Source organism: Paramisgurnus dabryanus, chromosome 12 (assembly GCF_030506205.2).
Source record: "Paramisgurnus dabryanus chromosome 12, PD_genome_1.1, whole genome shotgun sequence".
NCBI lineage: Eukaryota > Metazoa > Chordata > Actinopteri > Cypriniformes > Cobitidae > Paramisgurnus > Paramisgurnus dabryanus.
The window spans coordinates 33170172-33196845 of NC_133348.1; the positions used below are offsets into that span (position 1 = coordinate 33170172).

General features: G+C 37.6%; 1 protein-coding gene across 3 annotated transcripts in view; it reads right to left on the reverse strand.

Annotated features, from left to right (window-relative positions):
- The window catches only part of ezrb (ezrin b), a 38444-nt gene that overhangs the window by 4992 nt on the left and 6778 nt on the right, over nt 1-26674 (reverse strand). For all 3 annotated transcript variants that reach the window (XM_065268915.1, XM_065268917.1, XM_065268918.1), the window contains exons 3-10: nt 24238-24321; nt 15938-16033; nt 13318-13592; nt 12359-12442; nt 10429-10575; nt 6892-6988; nt 2714-2877; nt 836-966 (exon numbers count right to left, since the gene is read on the reverse strand). In XM_065268915.1, the coding sequence (XP_065124987.1) occupies nt 836-966; nt 2714-2877; nt 6892-6988; nt 10429-10575; nt 12359-12442; nt 13318-13592; nt 15938-16033; nt 24238-24321 (1078 nt within the window). The remainder of the gene's footprint in view (nt 1-835; nt 967-2713; nt 2878-6891; nt 6989-10428; nt 10576-12358; nt 12443-13317; nt 13593-15937; nt 16034-24237; nt 24322-26674) is intronic.

A 26674-nucleotide genomic window follows, 5' to 3' on the forward strand; every position in this document is an offset into this window, starting at 1 on the left:
TTTTTTTTTATTTTTCTTGTCAAAAATGACAATCGTTTCACTAGATAAGACCCTTATGCCTCGTTTAGGATTGTTTAGAGTCCTTTGAAACTCTGTTGAAAAAAACTAAAGTGTTGAGTAAAGTGTTGGGTTCCATTAAAATGAAATTATATTTTTTGAGGATTTTTCTCTTCTCGACTGAACAAAGAAAGACATCAACATTTTGGATGACATGGTGGTGAGTAAATTATCTGGATTTTTTTAAGAAAATTGACTAATCCTTTAAAAGTTGAGAGATGGGAGCTTTGCTTCAAGTGGGTGTGGTTTCAGTGCCACCAGTGGACACGCCCCCAGCGTTTGAGAGCTGAGAATCCTGCCCATTTTCCAAGAACTTTAAATTTTGGCGTTTTTTTAAACACTCAAATTTGTCTGGGTGGTTAATAACGCATTTTTCTATCATGTGACAGACTTAGAAAACGTATAATATCGGACTTCAAATGGACTTCAAACCAAACTCAACCAGGGGACAATTTGCTTAATGCAGACTTAAAAGGAAGCAGAACAAAACCCTCACAAGATGCGTTTTATCCTAATCTATAATATCTTGTTATCAGGGTTTGGCTCTGTGAAGTATTTTTATTTATAACATTACACATTTAGATTACCAAACATAAAAGAGAGCCTTAATGTCGTCTTCATGTTTAAGCATACAGGAAACAAAATAATTACACCAAGTATTTGAATGATCCATTCATGTGACTTAAAAAGCAACGGAAATACTTTACACATGAAGAAGATTCTGCACATTTACATTTCAAGCTAGTGCCCAAACTAAAAACTACATTGTGGATCTTACCTTTCTCTGCTTTTTTGGTCTTCTCCTCAAACAGGTAAAGTCTCTCCATCAGATCTCGTTTCTCTCTCTCCATTTGCTCTTTTTCTCTCTCAATGGCCTCTCTTCTCTTCTTCTCGCTCTCTAGCTGAGCTCTGCAGATTACACGGAAACAAAGAGACGATCTAAAGTCCAATACTGACGGAGCGCTTTCATTTTTTATCTGTCTATCACATTTATCAAGACCTCTTATACGGGTCATATACCATAAACAAGAGTGGGTTAACCAACAGTATCAGAGATCATGTACTGTGCACATACTGTAAAAGTTGTAAAGGTTAAGTGACAAAAAAACTGTTAAAGGGCCATTTACAAAGAAATTTTTTTTGGAAATGATTTCAGTGATATGCAATGCTGTGCCTACCGATGGGGGTGCAGATATTAGAGCTCATGTGATCGGCCTCTTGATACACCAGATTTGTTCAATTTCATACGGCACTACAAAAAACGGCAGGCGGATGACATCAAAGTACCGTAAGAGCGATTTGAGAAATCATACGGAGCAGTTTGATTTCGAATCCCTCTTGCCGTACCTTGATGTCATCGGTTCCAAAGAAATTGGATATAACAAGAGGCACTGTGCAGTGTTATTATTATAAATAGGGGACTGTGCAATGCTCAATATGGCAGCTCTCGTGACGGAAGTCCCGCCTACCAGATAAAAGAACCAATCATTAATCAATAAAGACTGATGATTCCGTGTGGGAGGGGCTCTGTACCGAGTCACGTGATGCACTTGCCAACCTGTGTGAATGTCCAGTAGCTAAAGTAATCTCGAAAAAGGTGTTTTTAGAGCAAATTTAAGCTTAAAGGAACAGTATGTAAGAAATGTATATCAATTAATCATAAAATGGCCCTGATGTGTCACTAGACATTAAGAAATCATTTTCATTTCAAATACTTATATCACTGACAACAGTGGTCCGGCCAGGATATTGTCACTTAAAAAGTGGAGTTGCAGCCCTCAACTGATGTTTATGTTGTTATTTTGTGTATTGCCCACCAGCTGTGTAATTGCAGTACCAGTTTTATCCACAAGTTTTGTGATTGCAGTACCAGTTTTGGCCACAATCCTACATACTGTTCCTTTAAGAAACAAAAGATCTGGTACAGGTTTATTTTTCATGGTCAAAATATGTTGTTTAATTGTGATTTAAGCATGTGATTTTAGAAATGTTATCCATCTTTCCTCATTAAATTATATGGGACTTTAGTTTCGCATGACTAAAATAACTGCCCGGACAACAATTTAAAAGTCTTGAGGTATTGCATAAAATGCCACGGCATGTGCCCAAAAAACGTTAACTTCCTAGTAACTTCTCGATACACCTTGGTAATGATCCAGTAGCCACTCCTCCCTATTTAATGTCTAACAATTACCCATAAACCAATAAAAACACCGGAGATACACCACAGAAATGCCTTAGCAACCACTTATCTATCCATTCAACTGTCTGTCGGTCTTTCTCTTATGGGGCGTACACAGCAAATGTGAATTCAACGATTTGCGCGAGTAGTGAACTGGGCCACACGATTGCCGCAAAAACATGTTATAAATATTCAATATAAAGAAAAATGTCGCATGACACAAAGTTAAATCCAGTGAGTAATCTAGAGCAAGGAACACAATGCTTTGCGTTTGCGTGTACGCAGCATAAGGCCCCAAAAAACCTTGTGACTATAACCTTTATAACTATTTGTCTGACTAACTTTTCTTATCTAGCTATAATCTTATATTTAATATACGTAAACAAAACAAGCGTGTAGATAAGGGTCGCTTGTATCCGTTTCTGCCGATGAGACAGCATCACTCATCATGTCGTCATGGCGATTCAGCCTCACCTCTCCATCTGTTTGTGTTGTTTCTCCTCTCGCGCCTGAGCTTTCATCTGTTGAACTTCAATGGTGTCCGGCTTCCTGCGGCGCATGTACAGCTCATGGTTCCCCATGCACAGCTGCAGGATGCGCTTATTAATTCTCAAACGTGGCGCGTAGAACACAAAATCCTGCAGGGGAGACACAAGCGTAGAGGCTTAGAACTCATTATTTGCACTTTTCTTCAAAATTACGGTCTACAGATTAAAAATGGTTTACATGTATGTTATAAAACCATAATCCAGCATAACAAGGATAAAGAATAATCTAAAAAAAAATTATTTACACTCCATTCGCTTTGACTTGCATTTAATGCAGACAATCTTAAAGGTGCAGGTACAGACACAGACTCTCTCTGCCATTCACAGATAACATTATGTGAAGGTCAAGCTGTCAGAGACAACAGACTGATGCCATTTATCAGCTAAAACAGCCCTGGATATAAAAGACACACCGTTTACTGTCTTCACACTGATTTACTGTCTGTGTGGGTGAGAGAGAGAGAGAGAGAGAGAGAGAGAGAGAGAGAGAGAGAGAGAGAGAGAGAGAGAGAGAGAGAGAGAGAGAGAGAGAGAGAGAGAGAGAGAGAGAGAGAGAGAGAGAGAGAGAGAGAGAGAGAGAGAGAGAGTAAAAAGAAATGTTCCAATAAAGCATCTTCCCATTTCCTCAAATGTTTTGGGTGTGTCATCCAGAAGGAAGGTCCTCAAGTGGTGCTTTTCCATTGCATAGTACCGCACGGGTCAGGTCATGTCAGCATACTTTACTTTGGCTTGGTTAGCTTTTCTATCGAGTTTTTTCTTCGGAGTGGGGGAGATTATAGGCGTGTCATCACATTTGCGCTGCCTACTGCTGTGACATCATACAAAAAGTGGGAGCGAGCAGCATTGTTGGAACACAGTGTCCCATACACTCATTTATTTGCCAGTTCGCCACAAAATCTAAATTTACCACCACAAAGAGACGTTTGCACATCACATTTATCACTACGTCTGTCTCACATGACAGTTTCTGTACAAACACCCGTGGCATCAGTCGAGTTGCAAAATTGCCTTGCAGACATGCCCGTCTCAGATGTGCCGCCAGAAACTGCAAGGAAAACACTTGTATGGTGTTCCTGATCCACAGCCTGTAGATGTTTTTCTTCGCTTAAAGGGAGTTTGGGAACTTATAGCAAAGCACAGATGACAACATGTTTGCTCGAGCCAGCGCAAGCTAGCACAAAGGCAAAGCTAATCTTTTACATTATAGCGATGATGCTGGCAGTAATGATAAAGCATCTTGCTATTTCCTCAAATGTTTTGGGTGTGTCATCCAGAAGGAAGGTCCTCAAGTGGTGCTTTTCCATTGCATAGTACAGCACGGGTCAGGTCATGTCAGCTTACTTAACTTTGCCTTGGTTAGCTTTTCTATCGAGTTTAGACTTAAGAGTGGGAGGGATTATAGGCGTGTAATTATATTTGCGCTGTCTACTGCTTTGACATCATATAAAGGGTGGGAGCGTGTGGATGTTTTCATCGCTTAAAGGGAGTTTGGGAACTTACAGCAAAGCACAGATGACAACATGTCAAAAGTGGGGTCCCGGGAAACCTGGTGGTCCTCTATACCAGTGGTTTTCAATCTTGTCCTAGGGGACCCACTGCCCTGCACATTTTGCATGTCTCCCTTATCTAACACACCTGATTCAGATCATCAGCTCATTAAGGGAGAGATCCATGAACAGAACTGGGTGTGTCAGTTAAGGGAGACATACAAAATATGCAGAGCTGTGGGTCCCCTAGGACAAGATTGAAAACCACTGCTCTATACTTAGCCAGGGGGTCCGTGAAATAATGTGTTATAAATTAAATAAAGGGGATATTTATATATGGGGACCATGTAAGAATAAAGTGCATTTCACGGCAGTTTGATATTCTGAAGGCTGCAGCTTCCGAAGGTCGAATTTCTGGGCTGTTGACGTCCTCAAGACTGTCTTAGTCCACTTAATAATCGTTAATATTTTGAAATATGTAATAATATTAATAATAATGTATTATGTAATGCTCAGTTAACTTAAATAAACCATGATTGATGACGTATGCAGCATGCCTATGAGACCTTCGCAGGCTGCACCCTTTATATTGAGAAAAGGCCCATATGTCCATTTATTTCGATGACGGTAGTGTCCGAGCCGACTAGAGCTCCACTTCTCTTTGCCAAATCTTATGATCCATCTAAGAATGATTAAAGAATGTTCCACACAGCATCTTGCAGATTTCATGTAAATGTTTGGTAAAGGCAAAGTCTAAAATTTCGTTACATTTGTTTAAAGACTTTGATATACAGTACAGTAGTAAAGGAGATTTCTTTTGGCATTCAATGCTGCTTTATTTTACATTTAATTTAAATGAATATTCCATTTTCTTAAAAGAAAAATCCAGATAATTTACTCACCACCATGTCATCCAAAATGTTGATATCTTTCTTTGTTCAGTCGAGAAGAAATTATGTTTTTTGGAGGAAAACATTGCAGGATTTTTCTCATATTAATGGAATTTAATAGAGCCCAACAATTAACACTTAACTCAACACTTAACAGTTTTTTTCAACGGAGTTTCAAAGGACTCTAAATGATCCCAAACGAGGCATAAGGGTCTTATCTAGCAAAACGATTGTCATTTTTTACAATAAAAATAACAAATATACACTTTTAAACCACAACTTCTTGTTTAAATCCGGTCTTGATGCGCCAACGTGACCCCACGCAATACGTCATGACGTCAAGAGGTCACAGAGGACAAACGCGAAACTCCGCCCCAGTGTTTACAAGTGTGTTAAAAGAGGACCGTTCCTACGTTGTTGTATGTCAACTGATACTAATTAATGTCTTTGTGTCCATTTATTGTTTAAAATGGTCCGCAAATGTGCGTTTTATATATGTAACACGTGACCTCCCTACGTCACTACGCATTTACGTTAGGTCACGCAGGACAGGACCTAGACGAAAAGTTGTGGTTTAAAAGAGCATATTTTTTATTTTTCTTGTCAAAAATGACAATCGTTTCGTTAGATGAGACCCTTATGCCTCGTTTGGGATCATTTAGAGTCCTTTGAAACTCTGTTGAAAAAAACTGTTAAGTGTTGAGTTAAGTGTTAAGTGTTGGGCTCTATTAAAGTCCATTAAAATGAGAAAAATCCTGCAATGTTTTCCTCAAAAAACATAATTTCTTCTCGACTGAACAAAGAAAGACATCAACATTTTGGATGACATGGTGAGGAGTAAATTATCTGGATTTTTCTTTTAAGAAAATGGAATATTCCTTTAAGTCAATATTTTACATCCCAGATGCAAAACTTGGTTTCAGGCTATTGGATCCCACTAGCTACGATTACATGCAACAAAAATCAGTTTGTAATTGTATTGATGGCTCAGTTGAAAAGCCTTCATGTAAACACCTTTATCAATACGATTGAGGTTGATCGGATGCAAATTCTGAACATATTAAAAATGGTGGTGTAGTCCGATCTGTAATCTGTTTGCATGTAAACATGTGAATCGTAGGATTTTCTTGTATAAGTAATGAAGTCGCACGTTGGACATTTTGCAGTGTTCATGTCTTTCATAACATTACAAGCAAAAAAATTGTGCCTTTCGAAAATTGTGTTTTCATTGTCTATATCTGAAAACTTCTTAAAAAAAATACTTTCTCCAACTTAACTTTAATTTTATCTCTGAATAAATGTACAAAGCGTGAACTCGACGAGAGATGCTGTGCATAGCCAAGAGATTAGATGTGGGCAACTGTAAAAAAAAAAAAAACTGGCTGTGTGCTTTTGCAGAAGTTTGGTTCGGTTTAAATATAAATGTACATGTAAATCAGATAACAATGTTTAAGGTACATGTAAATGGAATTGTCGTAACCTGCAATCGGATTAAATTCAGTCGGATTGACAAAATTTTGTGCATGTAAACATAACCACTGTGCAGTATTTGGTGGAAACAGGTTTCAGAAAGCAAACCTGCTTTATTGGCTACAAGCAGTGAGACATATCATCTCTGCATGTTAGGACAGAAGACGAGCTCTTTTCCTGTCAAAGCAGTTTTTCAGCGTTGCATAGGACTGTGTGGTATGAATGCATCTCGTGTCCCAACAGCGGTTTTTACTTACTGGAGCTTTTTTATCAATAGGCTTGATGACAAACTTCTTATCGTTGAAGGAAATGTTTCTTATTTCGCTCCAGGGGAATCCGATTTTCGGGGTCAGTCTGAAAACACAATGACAAAAAAAAGTATGTAAAACATGTTTACTTTCAAGCATACAGTCAAAAATAAATAAATATGGAAAAACCTTTCAATATCTCTTAGAAGAAGCTAAAGCTAATACAGTATTTGCACTGTTTTCTGTTTGAATAATTTGAATAAAGCACTGAGAATGTTGTGGCAGAGGCATGTGACTAATCAAGGTTGAATTTGAAGAAAGGGCGTGACCTGTGACATCATCAGAGCTCTGTGATCTCTCTGTGTGGACTCATGGGAGTGTCGTCACATTGTCTTTATGCGAGTACATACTGTAAAGCTACTGTGGGCACCACACAACAAACATTTACTAATAACAAAAACAAATACTTCATTAACAATTATGATAATAAATGGCTTCACACGGTTTAATTTTTGGGGTTTTGTATTTTTTTGCCTTTTATTTAACACCATTGCAAAAATGTACACCAGTAACCACACTCGAAGCATAATCACTACAGTTACATAACTACAATTAAATTGAAATAAAATATTGTCCACCAATGTCACCAAGTTTTTTTTTAATATTCCTGGCGAGAACTATTGTAGTTAACTCATACACAAATTGGGGGAAAGACAATCTGGCATCTCCAATTCACCTAACCTGCATGTTTTTGGCCAATGGGAGGAATTCTGAGTACAAAATGTGATGCAAAACGACATCATTTCTGAACTAACCATGCGTGCAGGATATCATAATAATCTATTTTAAATTATTTAAATCATATGCAGAAACTGAAGTAGTATGGCTGTAAGTGTTTGGGGAGAAAGATGTGGAAACTGCATCTAATGGTAGCACTACAGCAGCCCATGTGTGTCAAAACCATATGCATTATCACTACACCAATGTACCGATTAAAATTATTATACACAGAATATTCATCATCCAAGTATTTAGTGTTTGTCCACTTGGTGCCATAAACATCTGTGAAGTTGTGCTTTTGCTTTGTTCTGTTTGGCTCTTGAGGGACAAGGATGGGTGAGAGGTTGTCATGGTGACCGAGTCTAGATGGAATTAAGGTGCTACATAACATTTAGGTTGGCCTTGCTGGTAGTTTAATGTTCAGTTATTGTAGTTTCTAAACGTTCAAATCATTTTCCAGTTTGAAAACATTGTCTAAAAACACTTTATCTACACCAGCAACTACAGCTTTAAAGGAAGAGAGTTAAACCAAAATTGCTTAGACAAGTTTAAGAAAATTTGCCACCATTTAATTGCATTACAAGACAAGGATATTATTTATTATAACTCCGATTGTGTTCGGCTGAAGAAAGCAAGCCATATACCCCTAGAAGGGCAAGAGGGTAAGTAAATAGTGAGCTCATTTTCATTTTTGGGGGAATTATTTATGTTATCATATGGCAATAGACAGATTGTTGTCCTTAAAGGTTTGGATTAAAGTTAAAGGTGGAGATTTGCGTTTGTGCTTGGGGCACCAACCAGCAAACAAGGTAACTGCAATGCTTTGGGATTAGTGAGAGAGTGTGGCTTCATGTTTTTTTTTATGTGGTTTAAATGAGTTGTTCAGTCTACCCATTAAAATATTAAGATCAAACATTTAAAGTATTTATTCGCTTTTTTTTATCCAATAGTTCACAGGATCTCAAAAAGAAAAGGTTTGTAAGGTTTGTAATGGCTGACTTTAATAATAGGCGGAGTTTGGAAGGGGGCTCATCAGAAGCCCCATTGACTTCAATAGAATATTTTTTCTACTATGGAAGTCAATGAGGCTTCTGATCGGTCTGAGGAACAAACATTCCCCAAATATCTTCCTTTGTGCTTATCAGAACAAATACATTTATACAGGTTTATAACGACATGAGACGACATCATTTTAGTTTGAGAGTGTATAAATTATGACATAATTTTGGGCCCCATTGACTTCTATAGTAGAGAAAAGAATGGCGTTTTGAGGAACGAACATTACCCAAATATCTTCCTTTGTGTTCAACAGATCAAATACATTTATACAGCTTTGTAACAACATGAGAGTGTATAAATGACGACATCATTTTTATTTTTGGGTAAACTACCACTTTAAAGGGATAGTTCACTCAAATATTCTAATTCTGTCATCATTTACTCACCACCATGTTGTTATAAACCTGTATACATTTCTTTGTTCTGCTGAACACGAGGGAAAATATTTTGAGGAATGTTTGTAACCAAACCATTTGTGGACCCCATTTACTTCCATAGTAGGAATAAAGAATACTATGAAACTAAATGGGGTCCACGAACGGTTTGGTTACAAACATTACTCAAAATATCTTCCCTCGTGTTCAGCAGAACAAAGAAATTTATACAGGTTTGTAACAACATGAGAGTCCGAAAATAATTACAAAAGTTTCATTTTTAGGTGAACTATCCCTTTAATAGCCCAGACAAAATTATAATTGGCTCTGGTCTGGGGAGGCAGTGCCCCCTTCCCCCAAACTCCGCCTACAAACCTTATAAACCATTTATTTTTACATTCAACCTGCTAAATTGATAGAAAGTAAATAGAAACAGCTCCTGTCCTTTATTCATTTTAAAATAGAGACAAAGTTTCATAAGCACTTTTTTTAAAGGGAAGAAGTAAAACAAAACAAAACAAAACAAGTAGTGTGACTATTCTTTACATCTCAGCAAGATTAAAGGTTGAGTTGTTGGGAATTAGCAAGCTTCTTTTGGATGTGTGTATGTGTGTGTCTGGAGGATTAGCAGAAGCTGAGGACAGCAGATGCCAACAAGAAAAGAAGCCCAAGATAAGTTCATTATGGACATTACAATCTACAGTGCTCCACTTCAGCAAAAACACAGCGTGTTTCATGAACAACATGAATTTCAAGTATTCTGAGAGTCGTCAAACGACATTGGTTTCTTATCTTCTCGTGTGTGTGTGTGCTTGTGAAGGCTTCTTTCGGTGGTGTCGCACGCGCACTTCTTGCCCAATGTTATAAGGACGGCAGGGCTTGAAAAACCAGTCTGTTGCTATGGTTAACATGGAGGCCATTGTAGGGAAAATCCATTAGTTGCCACTAAACTACACACACGCTTAAATCTCTGTTTGTGGAAACAATGGAAAAAATTGATGGTACATAAAAGGAAATACGTTCTCAGAATCTGTTCTTCGTCACCGAATAGTGAAAAACCCCACAAACATCAGTACCTTGGATTGCACTGCATACATTTTAGGGGTTGTTGAATATCCCTTGGATGTGGTGACATAGTGATACCATGATTTTCTTTAACAATACTATGATGGTACCAGTTTCTGTTGAAGCACCTGTGGTATTGGCTAACTAAAATACTTTACTACTGTATTTCATTCTACGATACTACCACAGTAAACGTTTCTAAGAGATCTATGCAACTATACAGTGAATCTGAAGCATCAGTATGACTGTGGGGAAAGAGAAAACTCACTTGTCATCTTTCTCATAGATATTTAGGCCCAGGGCATCCACACCCAGCCAAAGGTCTGTCCCCTTCTTGTTCTTGATATCGAAATAGTTCACGCCGTACATTTCCAGATCCTGTGCGATTTTCAAATACTCCAGCATTGCGTCCTCTCTGGTCACACAAAATAAGACAATAAATGCTTTTCATTACACTCGTCTTATTCATAATCTTCTCTTCTTTTTTCTATGCAAGTTGGAAAGGCATGTCTGGTTTAATTTTATGCGTGTCATCATCCATTATATTCATTGAAATAAAATAAATGAATGAAACCAAACCCCTTGTAAACACTGTTGACTTTGCTTACATGATGGAATATCATAAATTTCAAGTTATTTTGGCATAAAGTGGGTTACTCATAGCCAAACTAACTACTGTAGTTAAACAAGGTGGTGAAATTACAGCTATTGCTTGCTGGGATTAATGTCAGGGGCATAAGTTTGAATCCCAACACATATAAATGTATATATATAAAAAATAAATATATAATCTGTATTAAAAATTCTGATAATTTACTAACCCCCATGTCATGCAAACGAGACATAAGGGTCTTATCTAGCGAAATGTTGGCAAAATTTTGGGTTATTTAAAAAAAAACTTACATATTATTAGGGATGCACCGATAGGATTTCTTTGGGCCGATACCGATTTAAACAGACAACTTCTGGCCAATACCGATGCCGATATTAAACACTTGTATACAATACTATACAGTTGGTCTATTAGCTAGTTTATTTCTGCATCAAATAATTTTTACTGAACATGGATTGGATCTAATTAACATTCAACCAACATAATAAGAGAGGCACAAATTAAGCTAAAACAAATATAATAAGACAGCATGACAACCTTCAAAGGTGGTTTTTGCTATTCAGCATTTATTTTATTAACAACATTAACTCGTTTTTTACATATAATGGATTTCTTTATGCAGTTAATTAATAAACAATTAGTATCGGCCTTTCTTGTGCTAATGCCGATATGCCGATGGTTTCAAATTCATCAAAAATCGGCCGATAAATATCGGCGGCCGATACATCGGTGCATCACTACATATTATGTAATCACGTCAAAATGTCAGGCATGTCATATGCGAAACTACTGGTCCAGTTTTCAAGTGTGCGATTTTCACGTGTACATGTGTTTTTCCTGCATCTATTAATGTAAAGCTGCTTTGAAACAATTAAACAATTGTAAAAAGTGCTACATAAAAAAATTGAATTGAACTGAATTGAATACAGCTAACGCAAGATGAGGAGTTTTTATTAAAAAGTCAATGTTTTGGGTGGCAAAAATGACGATTGTTTTGCTAGATAAGACCCTTATGCCTAGGTTGGGATCGTTTAGAGTCCTTTGGAGCTGCATTGAAACTGTAAACTGTTGGGGTCGACTAAAGTCCACTATCTAGAGATAAATCCTGGAAAGTTTTCCCCCAAAAAACTGAACAAAAAAAAGACAACATCTAGGATGACATGGAGGTGAGAAAATTATCTGGATTTTTTTCTTGTAAGTGGAATATAAATAACTTTATAGCAAAATAAATGTTAGTCAGAGTAATAGTTGACTTCACAACAATTGAATTGCATATTGATGCAGGGTGTTTTCTAGGCAACCCCAAACAACTACAGTACAGTGACAGTGTGTTTACACTGGACACAAGCAGCGTGTCACAATGCAACAAAACTACGCAAATTTCTCAAATTATATTCAGCCAAGCCCATTTTGGTCGACTGTAACTTTTGAGCAATCATGTTTGAAAAGGACACACAACATAACACGGGGTCCCACACCCAGTGTAATGTTGTGTGTTCTTTTCAAACATCCCACAATAGATATTGTTACACCGCAAACACAAACGCAAGTAATGTTCATATCTATCAAGTGGATATCAACTGACCTCAGCATTCCACGGTGTTCCTCGTGCCAAACCTGGATTCTCTCTTCCCACTGGTCTCGGGACAACTTGTGCTGGTCCAGAACCCTGCAGCATGACATGTACAGTATAAATATAACAATAGGAGGACAGACGTACGCTGGGTTCGATATCGCCTACTTTTTAGTAAATCAGTAGGCGAAGCTAGTAGTATGTCCGGATTCATAGTAAGTTAAAATTATAGAAAGTTAAACAATTTATGTCAACTATTCACAGGTCAAAACTTTAATAGTACGTTGACTTGCAAGACCAAGTTGTTTAAACTTCATAGTGCATTTTTTTTCCATGCAGATTCGACGCATGCGCATTGTGACAAAGTAAAATGCATGCTACATTCTCATGTACGTGCATGCACGAGCTAGGCATACAAAGTGCGTGCAGTTAGAAAAACCTAGCGGTGCGCGTACAGTTCACAAACAGTATTCTGATGATGAAATGTGCATGACGCACACTGTGCGCAACCCTCACGTATTCGTAAAAACAGAACTATACTTCTAGGTTTAGCTTGATCAAATAAACATTAAAGCAACACTAAAGAGTTTTGTCTCTTTGCTCCCCCTACAGGTCGGAAGGGGAATTGTCCATTACCACTGTCATAAATAATTTAGCCTACGGCAGCAAAGCTGGCTCTTATTGGATTGTAGGTCTGCCGTAAAGCAAGTTTTTGTAGTTTTCACTCCAACTACAGGACCGCGACCCGACGGTTGGAAACTTCTTTAGTGTGGTTTTGAGGGCTGCAAAGTGCCGTTCACCCTTTTATGAGTGGATGAACAACTGAAACTTTTTTGGAAACTTTATTTTAAGGTAAAAAAAAAACTCTTTGGTGTTGCTTTAAAGCATCTTTTCACTTGAAGGTCATTAAGAAGTCACAGCCAATGGTGTCATCACCCTCAGCCAAGTCGGTGTTCTCTCATTGTTCTCACCTTTGGGGCAGAAGACGATCAGAGGTCAGGTATCCAGGCCGGTGAACTTCTTTGTTGAAATCACCAAATTTGGCCTGTACAGAATAGGAGGCCAGAAGTACGGCGGTCTCTGGTGGACAGTAGATCTCGTCACTGAGGATGCCATCTTTCACCTGCATGAAGAAGAGCTTCTGAGTGATATCTTGGATCAATTCATCCGCCACATCTTCTGGGAAGAACTTGGCACGGAACTTGAACTGAAGTGGGTTCTCCTTCTTTACATCCTGAGAGGAGACCTGTAAAATGATACGGAAAAAACGTTGTGAGGTTCATTCAAATGACTCTACATTGTTAGCTCTAGTCTAAAAAGTGATGCGGCAATGCACGTGTGTGCATTTTTTGTATCCAGTTTCCATTTGATTGAAAGCAAGCATGTCAGGGTTAAACGAGTGCTTTCTCAAGGCGTCATTTTGAGCTCTGTGCGGTTTACCAGTGGAATGAAGCCAAACAAGTTTCTTCTTCTGACAATTTCCTTTTATCTCTTACACAGTTCTTGATTTACGTGATGGGTTACATCGCAGGTATCACCTGTATATGTTAGAAAAATTGCATCTTTTGGGATTTGTGTGCATTCCTTTTGTGAGACATTTTTGCTCATGGGTAGCTTTGGCTTTCAGTCAGGTTTTCTCAAGAAAATGTAGCAACTTGGGTTTTAGGCGGACAGACAGCATTTTATATTTAAGTCAATTCAGTAGATGATGCACCAATATAAAATTTCCGGTGTCAATAGCGATATTCAATTACTAAAGTCTAATTTATAGTCGTGCGTAGATTCTACATGTAGTCACACCATAGGTTATGTGTAGCCTGACATGCACCTCGACAAAATTTTTACAACACATCTGTTCTGTAATCGGTCTACTAGAATCCATCCCGTCCAGTAAGAGAGAAATATGCGTCGCATTTCTTCGTAGACATTTCCGCTCGCTACGGTAAGAACAAAGATTAAGGAGTGATTTAATGATGAAAGGCTCCCCTGTTTCAAGATGGCGGCTCCATTTGACGTAGCCAAGCGACATCTAGTGTATATATCTATGATACACAACAAGATGCTTCTTTATATGTTGGTTTACTGGCCAAGCTGCTGCTTTTCTGGCTCTTGCGCTGCTACTGTGGGTCACGCATGGATACTGCCCACTAGTGGTCTGCATGTGTAATTGCACGTCAACGCGGATGTCAACACAGTAGTATATATAAAAACTGAAACATAGCCTACGGCGTCGAGGCTATACAGCAGGACCAACGCACAACTACAATGAACTCTTTAGAATGACATCTACTGATAGCAAGACACCGATAGTGTTGCTTTTTACTCCTTGTATTAAATTATTATGTCATGAAATCCCAAAAGTGCAATTCAAAATAATCACACATCATAATTTCTGATGCATTTTCCACACCTTTTGATATATTCTACCGTGATCATCGGCAGTTTAACAATCGTCCGACATCTTTAATGCTTAAATCTGCCAATATATCCCTAGATTTAAGATATTTATAACTACACTTTTGTTCTGTGTAATAACCCTGAAATGCAAAATTTGTAATACTAAAGTGGGTCACACCTGCCGATAAGCGCTGCATCGGTGTAAGACAATTCGCAGGTTTTGCACACCTGATGTGCAAATTAAATAGCACAAGCTTAGTCGTAGTCTACTTCAAGATGCAAAATATGCGTTAGCAGCATATATTAATTGTTAGCGATTTAAGAAAAATATAAGTGGAGCTCTGCAGCGAGGCAGGGATTTGAGCAGTGTCCAGTCACGACAGACATCCGCCGTCAGATGCCGCCGGTATGTGTACATTCATAGAAAATAATGTGTCATGTGTTTTTAGATACATGGCGTGACGCAGCGCTTCTGGCCCGGTGTGGGACCCCCTTAAGGCGCAGTTTGGTTCCACAATGCTGTCGGATCAGCATGAAAATGCGAAATGAGTTTTTTGCACTGCTATCTGTATAACAGGCCTTATGATTGAAAACCTGATTACGTTTTTTAAAAGAAAAACAAACGGAAGTAATAAATTCCTTGAGCATTTCAAATGTGTTACATCAGTGCCTGAGGAAGACAGAAACAAGGAAGCACGTTTAACCTACTGACTGCGTAATGGTACAAAAGGTTACTGCGTTTGTATCTATACATCTTCAATAAAAGTAAACCATGTTAAATAGTTTGGGGTACAATATTAAAAAACAATATTCAAAAAAATGTCCAAAGGCTATCACTGGGGCAGTTCCCTTTAAAAAGGTCTTTATATGGATCATTTAGGTATGCATTTGGTACCAATACTAATATGCACTCTTTGGTATCAATGTGAACTAATTAGGTACCAATGTGTACTTTGTGAAAGAGTACCGTGCCCCAGTGACCACAAGGGACCATTTTTGACAGTTTTTCCTGACAGTGCAAAATCAGGTGCTACGTTACCTCCCTTTAAAACAAGCAAATACAACCTCACAACACATAATGAAAACGTACAGTATGTACAGTTGACACTTTAATCCCCAATGTTCGAACCACATTTACACCCTTAGGCAAAATCAACATGTTATGGTGTTGCCAAATGAACAGTGACAATCTACCTTTTTATCGAGTTTTAACCATGTAGAGTAGCCTTTGCTGTCCATATGCTGTAGTCCGAAGTACCATACTTCACGTAACCCTATAGTCTTTACCACCTGTGAAAAAAAAGGAAGATAACTTTTAGCACACAACAAACAAATTTATCAATTATTTAACTGTTGATGAGTGCTTTACAACTGTTATATGTCTGGTGTTTGAAAACATCACGGCCCGGCCTGGTTTTATATGTGCATCACTTTTATTGCATCATTTTTAAATAAAGACATTTAGGGAAGGGGGTGTGGGGGCGGTTGTTGGGTGCACAGTCGTGTGCAGTCACAAAATTGATAAATGCCTGAAATGGAAAATGAATGTATGGTATTGCATGTTGGTCTCATACAGGGGTGCTCAATAGCTCGACTATCATGCAGAGTTCAGGTCCAACTTTAATTCAACAAAACTGCCTTCAATTTTCAAGTGATTCTGAGAACCTTAATTAGCTGCTTCAGGTCTTATTTGATTTGGGTTGGTGCTGAACATTGCAGGACAGTCGATTGCCAGGAACCGGGTTGGGCACCCCTGGTCTAATAGAACATTAAACAAGGGTTTCCGGCTTCTTATCCAACTCATTGTTGTTCACAATTATTTTGCATAGCTTATGCAGTAAAGTTATTCTGTATTGCTTTAGTCATTCTGCATTTTTTTGTTAATTGATTGAAGTGGGAAAACATTTGCATTTTGCATTGTGCTTACTTGAATACCCATCAAGCAACAAAAAGGAAAGATATTTTTGTGGTCATTACATTTCTGTAATGTCACACAGATGAAAGAAAGATAATTTATCTGACACCTGCAAACACTTGCTGTGTATTTGATACACCCCTGCCGCAAGCTATTTTATAAGTGGCAGGGACGTAATTGGCCTTGGCAAAAGTTAGCCCGGATGGCTGGCACCAGCTCCAAACAACACAAACAACTAGCGAAGATCAAGCAGTTCAAGTACTTTAACCTCCCTCCCTCACAAAACAGGTCATTTTTCTAGCTTCTGGGGTGGGGTGATGCTGAACATCACAGACCCTGAAGGGAAAACTTTAGTTTTCAAAGCATCTATTATGCATGTTTACAGTTTCCCAGAGGCTCTTTGCTGCACAATATTGGTTGTTATTGTGTTAAATGTTGGGTTGTGTTAAATCTACACCCCTGAGAAACTGCACTCTGATCATTTGTTTTTGTAATATTCACATTTGGACACAAAGTCAAACCTGTAACTGCTAAATAAATAAGTGTAATGGAAATGGACACCACACTTATTTTAACATGTTAAGCTGTGGTGCTCATGACTCCCAACATTCCTCAATCCCATTCCCTGTCCAAGGCACTACCAACTCTGATCCTGATCCTCAAGAGCTTCACTGTTTGAATATAAGAAGACTGTGGTGAGGACCCTTAAAAGTTAACATTTGAAGTGGATCAAAAATGTTCATCAAATTTGTCCCAAGACAGGAACGGGTATTGGTTTTAAGACAACTTTTCGGATAGGTTCTGATCCATTTCTAACTATAGGAAATAAAGTCACAAAGTGATCACACTGCAAAAAATGATTTTCAAGAAAAAAAATTTTAGTATTCTTGTCTTGGTTTCAGTAAAAATATCAAAAAATTCTTAAATTCAGATGTTTTTTCTTGATGAGCAAAACGACCAAAGAAAAAAAATTCTAGTTTTTAGACCAAAAATATCAAATTTATATGACTTTGTGCATAAAACAAGCAACAAATCTGCCAATGGGGTAAGCAAAAAAATCTTTAAAAAATTTGTAAACACTAAATTCAAGAAAAATTTGCTTACCGTATTGGCAGATTTTTTTGCTTGTTTTATGCACAATCACTTAAATTTGATATTTTTGGTCTAAAAACTAGAATTTTTTTCTTGGGTCGTTTTGCTCATCAAAAAAATAGCATCTTAATTTTAAGAATTTTTGGAGATTTTTACTGAAAACAAGACAAAAATACTAAGAAATTTTTCTCTTGAAAATTAATTTTTGCAGTGCAGAAGAGGATGAAAATTAAGCAGTTTTCTCTTTTAGCACTGGTAACACTTTAAAATAAGGTTATTTGTTAATAATTAGTTAATCCATTAGCTAACATGAACTATCAATAAACAATACTTGTACAGCACTTATTAATCTAAGTTCATGATAAATTTTGCATGTACTAATACATTGTGTTAACATTAATTAGAGGGATAGTTCACACAAAAATTTTAATTCTGTCATCCTCATGTTGTCATAAATCTGTATGAACATCTTCATTCTGATGAACACAAAAGAAGATATTTTTTCATTATTTATTAGAATACTTTCATAATATTGTTTTCCTACTATGAAAGTGAATGGTCATGTCAGCTGTACATTACCATCATTTATCAAAATATCTGCTTTTTTAGAAGTCCACTTTACATTTTTAATGCAACACAATTATTTGGAAATACAAAATATTAATTCAATTTGGCATCAACATGATTTTCCATGTAATCCCAGCATGAATAAAAATTATCTTGTGTTAATGCACAAATTGTAACAGTTAATGTCACAAATTTGCTTTTTGCATTTGATTATTACTGAGCTAAGAATAGTATAGCTTTTTTACCATTTCCTATTCCACATTATACCATTTCCTTATATTCGAATTTCACACAATCCTTTTCCAGGTCCAAATATACTTTAACGGGGGTTTCTGGCATTTGAACCGCAGTTTTTGTGTTGGTAATGCTTTTTGAATGAATTAAACCCTGAAGAGTAAAGTCAATAGTAATTCCAACAGATCTACAGAGAGACTTCAGACAGACAGGAGTTTTGTCAGACACAGACAGACTTATAAACATGCAATAATATAGTTGAAACCTTAACAGTAAATAACTTCTTCCAGCAATGATGACAAACGTGACTTTGACAAAGGCAACACTTCGACAGTAACAATCTCATCAACTAACTATGTTTCACTTTTGTATCGCCTTCTATCAACAGTTGAACTCACACCACATCCCTGAAAAAAAAAGTTTTTATAAGCTGGTTACAATGGCGGAACAAAAATGTTGTAAACCAGTGAAACAGGTTTTCGGCGTCTAGAAAACGGGATGGTGAAGCCACACTACTCCACAAAGCAGATCTACCTTTCAAAAGCAAAAATTAAGTGATTCCTGACCTGCTTTCACAAAAGGTTACAGTTTTCAAACAAATAAGTTGAATAGTTAGGTCAATTTCTTTTTTAGCACAATCAGATTTAACGTGTGTGTGGACTTGCACCCAGTAAAACGGTTATAATGTTATAATCACAGCACCCATACCGTTTAGGACAAATGAGGAAATGAGGCAATATTTTAAATACAATTTTAACATAACAGGATGTGTAAGAGGTTGGTTAACCCCGAAATAAAAAGTATGTGAAAATATACTCATGTTATTCAAAACCTGCATGACTTTATCTATCACACATCACAAAAGATGATGTTTAGCAGAATATTTACACTTATGCAATATAATAGACACTGTAAAACTCCAAAACAAAAAAATAAAACAATAAAAGTATCTCAGCAGCAGTCCCTATAACTAGTAAGCACAACATCTTTGTGTTTTTATAGTTTGGATACAAACACATGTATGCTGCTATTTACTAACAATCTTCACAGCTCTAAAATCTTAAAATTTGTGACTTTGAATAAGAAACCCCAAGATCAATCACTGAAGGTTTGACCTCAATTGTTTAGGGTTCCTAAGTGACGTAAACCACAACCCACTGTGGTTATTCGATGTACACATATTGAAATTTAGGGCAGATCTGGGGCACCATTGACTTCCATAGAAAAAAAGAAATACTATGAAAGTCAACTGTTTGGTCACAAATATTGCTTTGCGTTTGAAACAACCTGGGGTTAAGTAAATGATGACAAATGTGATTTTTGGGTGAACCGTTCCTTTAAGAGCCTTCCTTTTAAACAAATGCTTACAGCTCAACTTTCAACAAGATGTTTTGCATGCAACTCAGACCGCCCAGCACGTACAGCTGTATTTCCTGAGGGGTTCGGTGAAAACCTCTTATCTGTGTTGTTTGCTATTCAAAGCTCATGACTGGCTCTTTAAGAGCACGAGTTCGCTCGAAACTGAAGAGTGCTCAGCCGTGGCTTCTGTTCCACACAGAGAAAACTAAAGTGTGATGGGAGTTTAACGGCCCGGATTCACCGTTTCCACAGTCGTGGCAGTCAATGACCAATCCAATGATGTGCTCGATGAGTCACGTGTCAAGGGATGTGCTTTTAAACAAGAAAAACCTTCTCTGTGAGGTTTACTGTGTGTCTGCTGCTATTTACATGGGATTATCCCATGTCACCAAGCCATTAATTAAATTAGGTCATCGGCGTTGGTGCTACTGACAGACGGTTTCCCATTGAACTCTGATAAAAATCAAATTGACTTCCATATGCAGGATTTATGCAAAACCCTCGAAGTGTGTCTGACATGTTTTCTTGTAAATTAGCATTTTTTATAAAATCTGCAAGCAAAACGGTATTTCTCAATGACCCGATGTGCTGCGATTAAGTGGATTTGAAGCAAAATTATTTCAAAAATGTATAATACGTGCCAAGAGCATTCGTTTAATATCATTACCTCATTGGAGGCAAACACATACAACAATTTCAGATGTATTCATAATAATTTTTTGTGATGGCTAATTTGTATGAATTCATACGTTGTCATTAATTCTAGGGATGTCCCGATCAGGTTTTTTTGCCCTCGAGTCTGAGTCCGAGTCATTTGATTTTGAGTATCTGCCGATACCGAGTCCCGATCCGATACTTCTATAATACATTAAAAAAAAAGAATAAAGAAGAGCGAAAAAACAGAACCAGGATGTTCCTTATGTCATGCCGCACGCATTGCTGTTTCTGTGTGGAGTCAAAAGAGTCTAACTCTGTGCCAGCGCATAACTACAGATGTGTTAAAAAATAATGAATATATACTATATATGTTCAGGGGTTAAATTGGGGTTTGTTTTGTGGGGAGGCTCTGTTGGGAGGGAGGGTTCGAGGGGTAACATGTTTAATCCTGATGACAGCAAAGCCACTGGGTGTGCTTCCATGACATTTTGTATCTCTGATAGTATTTTATAAGTTTCAGTTTTAAAGCTGTGCCACATGTTGACCCAAACTTTAAAACCTGAACTTTAAATTATGCAAATCTATGAGTCTGACACCCTATATGCATTTGGTGCACATGTCATTATGCACAATTGATCAAACTTTGAATGAAGTTATAAGACTCAACCTCCTTGACTCATTCTAGGCATAAGATAGGCTACCCAAAAAGACTCAATTAACAAGAAAAACAACATACTGATTCAGCAATATATCTTATAAATTAGCCATAGAGATTCCCTAAGCTGGTCAGCAGTTAGTTATAAAATACCTATAGTTAGGTCGTGATTCATTTGTATAATCAAAATACATTATTTTATTAAACTATACAATCAGTTGTATCCAGTTATCTAGTTAACATTTTGTAATGAGATGAGTGACATGGCTATACATACTTTAATACTTTGTTTCTAGACTTCTATTAGGTTTTTTCGACATGGGCACCATTCTTACCTCTCTTTCTCTCTCTCTCTCTCTCGCTCATCTCTACAGTAATGTCAAATGATCCTGCGCGAATGCGCGTTCTTGAGGTTCTGAGTGAGACGCGGAACTGCGTCTGAGCACATGTTGACAATAACGATCAACGCGTCGTTTAAATGAGCGGTAAAAACGCGGTTTTGTCGTGGGTTCCTTGCACGCACGAGTGTGAAGCCTATGAATGAAAGCACGTCAATAGGCTTGTTCGACTTCATGCGGCGCCGCAACAATCGACAGCCGGGTGACGTCAAACTACCGCGAGAGTGATCCGCGAAATCATACGGAGGAGTTTGCTTTTAAATCGTTCTCGCGGAACTTTGACGTCATGCAGCACCACAAGAACCAGCAGCCGGATGAAGTCGAACAAGCCTATTCTCTTCAGTTCACACGCACCAGCGCAGCGCGTACACTGGCGCGGAGCAGAGCGAGAACTTAATGGATTTTAAACCCTGCATATGTATCCGAGTCCTGATCGGGAGGTAACGTCCGATTCCGATCGAGTCTGAAACCACGTGATCGGGGCCGATTTCCGATCACGTGATCGGATCGGGACATCCCTAATTAATTCGTTTTAGTCATAGACAGTAAAAAAACAGACGTAGTGTCCGTGACGTCACCCATAGGTTTGTGAAGAGTTTTTTGAAGCCAATAGTAGGTGGTGCCGCGCGTCACCATGCATCACTCCCGGATAACCGAAAATGGGTATAGAAGCGGGATGTGGGTGAAGCTGAGGTGGCTGGTTCCTGAAACCACGCCCACCTAGCTCAACTCTAGTGACAGCAGTGGCTGTTCACCCGTCACTCATGTGGCCACGCCCTTAATTATGCTGAACTTTAAGGCTTAATATCATTTAAACGGATGAGTTGTCATGAAGGGCAAAATTAGCTATACAAACACTTTTTATACCAGGCTGTAAACGTTATTTCTGCTGTAAAGTTGGGCTTTTTAACATGAAGGTCTCATTGACTCGACAACCAGCCGATGAATTAGAAGTTTAAGTCACTTCCGTATTGGCTTCATTAGAGAGATCAGAATTTTGCCCCTCGGTTTTAGTATTATCTAAAGTTGGGTTTACGGGAGGGGTTAGGGGTGTGGCTACATAATGCTTTTTTAATAACCATACATGTTTGTTTAATTCACATCTCCTGAAATACGAATTTTCTTGAGATCTGGCTGAATAAATGTAATTTTGATCTAGGGCTGCAACTAAGGATTTTATTCATAATCGATTAATCGGGCGATTAGTTTTTTTCAATTAATATCGTCTGATTGGATAAAACCCTAAATATTTATTTAAATAGATTTTCACTTATTATAGCTAAATAAGGCACTATATTAGGGTATTCGAGTGTAAGTGTTCTTTTAAACGTGCAAAAGCCTCACGCGACTACAGAGTTTTTCTAATATAATCTTTTTGATTTTTATATTTTAAGCCTTAAATAAAAAAAGTTTGTGGAGCTTATAAATGGTAAAACATCTTTAAATGTCAAAATAACTATAAAATTATTAGTTGAATATGAATTTCATAATCGATTAGTCTCGATTTGATCAATTAGTTGTTGCAGCCCTATTTTTATCATTCTGCATTTACATCCAATCCCTCTTTATTTTTGGTAAAGTTTTGTATCAACATTCCCCTGCTTTTGTTTGCATGACAATTTGCATACCATACAAAAACAAATGGAAATCCTTTGTTTGTCTTGATTTGCCTTATAACATTTCCCTGAGTAACTGTTTACAATTCTTGGAAAACAGTCTTTCTTCTTTCTGCATTTGCTAAGAGACACGAATTTGCTCAAGATCAAGAGATTTTGGGAAGAGAATGAGCAGCTGTCATTGCAGGATTATATTGACAGATTACAGATAAACATTGAACTTTTAGGAGCTGGGACAAATGGGTCATTGCTGGGTTGAGGTTATTTTTAAATAATAGTTGATATGATTGAGCATTGTATTCACATTAGGATTATTTCTAATCACCAGGCCATTTGAACCCCAATCTAAAAAAAAAAAATCTCACTACTGGAAACATGAATTTTAAGCGAATCATGTGACAGCTGACAGACATGTAAATGGTTAAAAAGTGTTCATCTGCTCCTAATGTCACATTCATCTTACTGTAGTATCTATTTCATCAAAATATACACACTGGATATCATTCAACCACAACATCTAAGCTATAATAGCACCTTTTCACTGCACACAAAAAGGTCATAAATTTTCTGTATAGTCGCACAAAAGCTGCATGGGGTTGCGATCATCTGCGCACATTACATTTTCGGATCCGATATGAGCTTTGGATGCATAAAAAAAATCTTGTTGAGTGACTAGACTGCATGCGAGCTGCCAGCTAGAAGTGACATATTTCAGTATACTCCCATCAAAACACTGTGTGCGATGTGAAAACTTTCTTTAACTTTTTCAGTAACACTTGAAAAAAAGATAAATTATTGATAAATAATAATGAACTAATTTAATGTTTAAAATTTCTTTCCCGTGTTGGCATGGGTTTACTTTGAAATTGAACGCTCATTACTACTCCCACCAGATGGGGATCTCCGACAGTCATGTCCAAATGTTGTGTGCAGTGGAAAGGCAGAATTTACCATATCTGTTAGTTCAGTAATGTCCTGTGTAGCTGTGCAGTTGTACAGACCTGATCAAAGAGCTGTTTGCCAGTTGTGCTGGGCTGGACGGCAAACTCCAGCTCAGCGTCCATTGTAGTGACGCGAACATTTACCTGAGGGGAGAAAAAGGAAAGAAAGTGTATTAGCCAATAACACCAATGCTGGCAAAGACACTAAAACTGGGAAGAAAAGTGTTATCCATTAAAGGGCACATACTGTCCAAAATACACTTTTACAAGAGTTTGTGATCACAACAACCTTACAATGAAAACAAAATCCCCCTACGTTTGAATTCCCATTAAACTAAAGCAGTCGGTTTTGATTCTCTTGTTAATGTGATGTCACATTAATAAATCCCCGCCCATGGTCATTGACTGACTGGTTAATTTTACCCAAAAGCTTTTCTAAATGTGTTTGTTAGCATGCACCTATGTGGCTAAAGATACTATTGTCTCAGACTACATTCACAAGAATCAGATCGATTTTGAGCCAAAATCGCTCACTGGATGAAACAGCGCTTTTTGCTTCCACCAAAATAGCGGCATTTTGGACATGTTATAAATAATTATCTGTGTTGTATTATGAGCTGAAACTTCACAGAAACACCTAAGTAAAAATATGTGCCATTTTAGATACAGTACAGATACAGCCTTAAAGGTCACGGGTTTAAACCTATGGAAGACATGGGACATGTATTCTTTGTATTGCACTGGAAGACACTTTTGAAAAAGCATCTGCCGAATGCAATGAATATCTTAATGATAGAGTACTGCATTAGCAGCACAAAAGGTCATGGGTTCGAACCCAGGAAACACACATGCTGATAAAAAGATGAATACCTTGCTTTGAATAAAAGTGTCTGCCAAATGGGTACATGTAAATGCACAGGCAAAGGTGAGACTGTGGTGCTGACAACAGAATTCATAACTGGTGCATTGAGAAAAACATTAATGATCAAGTTGTCAATGTGCTACAGTCAATTTTCACTGACAGAGAAGCACAGGAGTGGCTGCACAGAACAATGCAGCTCGGCCACTATTTGAGAAGAAAAAACGCTACTCTATTCTAGAGTTAATGGTTGACGCGATTAAGTAAACAAGTTAAAGGCCGTGACCACTTTATATTTACATTTACAGCATTTTACAGAAGAACAATGGTTCATTTTTAAGGAATCTCCTAAGATGAAACTGGAAAAAGTGTCAAAGAACAAGGTAACGTTTGTGAGAATAAAGTCACGTCTATGAGAGATTCTCTCATGTATAAGAAAAGAATCAGACTAAAAGAACGCTTCAACACACAAGAATTCACATTGTTTAGATGAGTTGATTATAGTCTGAAAACATTTCCACCGATTCAGATTCATACGATTTCACGGACACTGTTAAAAACTAAAAGAACTGAAGGCGTAAGAACAAAAAGAAGTGGACTGTTGACAATTGGTGGAGATCCACAAAATGCTCGGTACTGGGTGTGAGCATTGAGTTGTCTGGTAGGCAAGAAAAGAAGTAATAATGAAGTTACTGCCTTAAAACAAACAAATGTCTCACTATGAAACACCATAACCATGCAAAACAGAAACTCGCACAACAATTCAGACCAAAACAAAGATCAGATTATACAACTCCCACATTTTCCAGCAGTTCAAATTTTATGTGAATGTAAAAGTTCACACAACAAGCGTTGCTCCTTTTGACTGTAAAAAGAATACTGATTTAGCATAAGGGAACTGGGACTCACTCCTCAACAGCTTTGTTTCCATTACCCTTCAAATTGACATGGCAAATTTAAAAGACCGCCAATGGAAACATGTTCATTTCTCAAAAACCTCATTATATCATAAAAATCTTTTTACCCTGGCATTAGGTTTTTCAGGCAACTCATAAAAGATGTATTTCACAAAACTACAATGGAAACAGTTTCTTCATTATTTGAAGATGACACGGTTTGCACTAAACCCTCCCAGAAACACCTTTCTTGCCAATATTGTTTGGATAACACTCATACATCTGATTTGATTTAAAATAATGTACTAGGGCTGCAAAACGATTATTCGTGACTAATCGATTGCAGAATAAAGCAATAAGCCCCAAGCAGCAGTGGGTTACCAGTGCATTTTATAACAGCTAAGGGGCGTTGTTAGGCACGACGCAAGGCAGGCATTTTATAACCCCCTTAGCTGTTATAAAATGCACTAACACCACTACTTCGCGGGGCTTATTGTGTTTATAAAACAGTTACTTCATATGCATAGCAGAATTTCATAAAATGAAACACAGAGAAGTTATTATATTAGTACAAATATTACTTTTCCGCCAAACAAAGTAGTTTCTCAGAATCAAGTGTTGCTGAAACAGAGCGCAGTTCCCAACCAACACAGACGCAGCAAATACACAATGAAAATATGATTTAAGACTGTGGTGTTTATTTTCATAAATCAGTACGCAGCAACAGTGGCGCAGTAATACT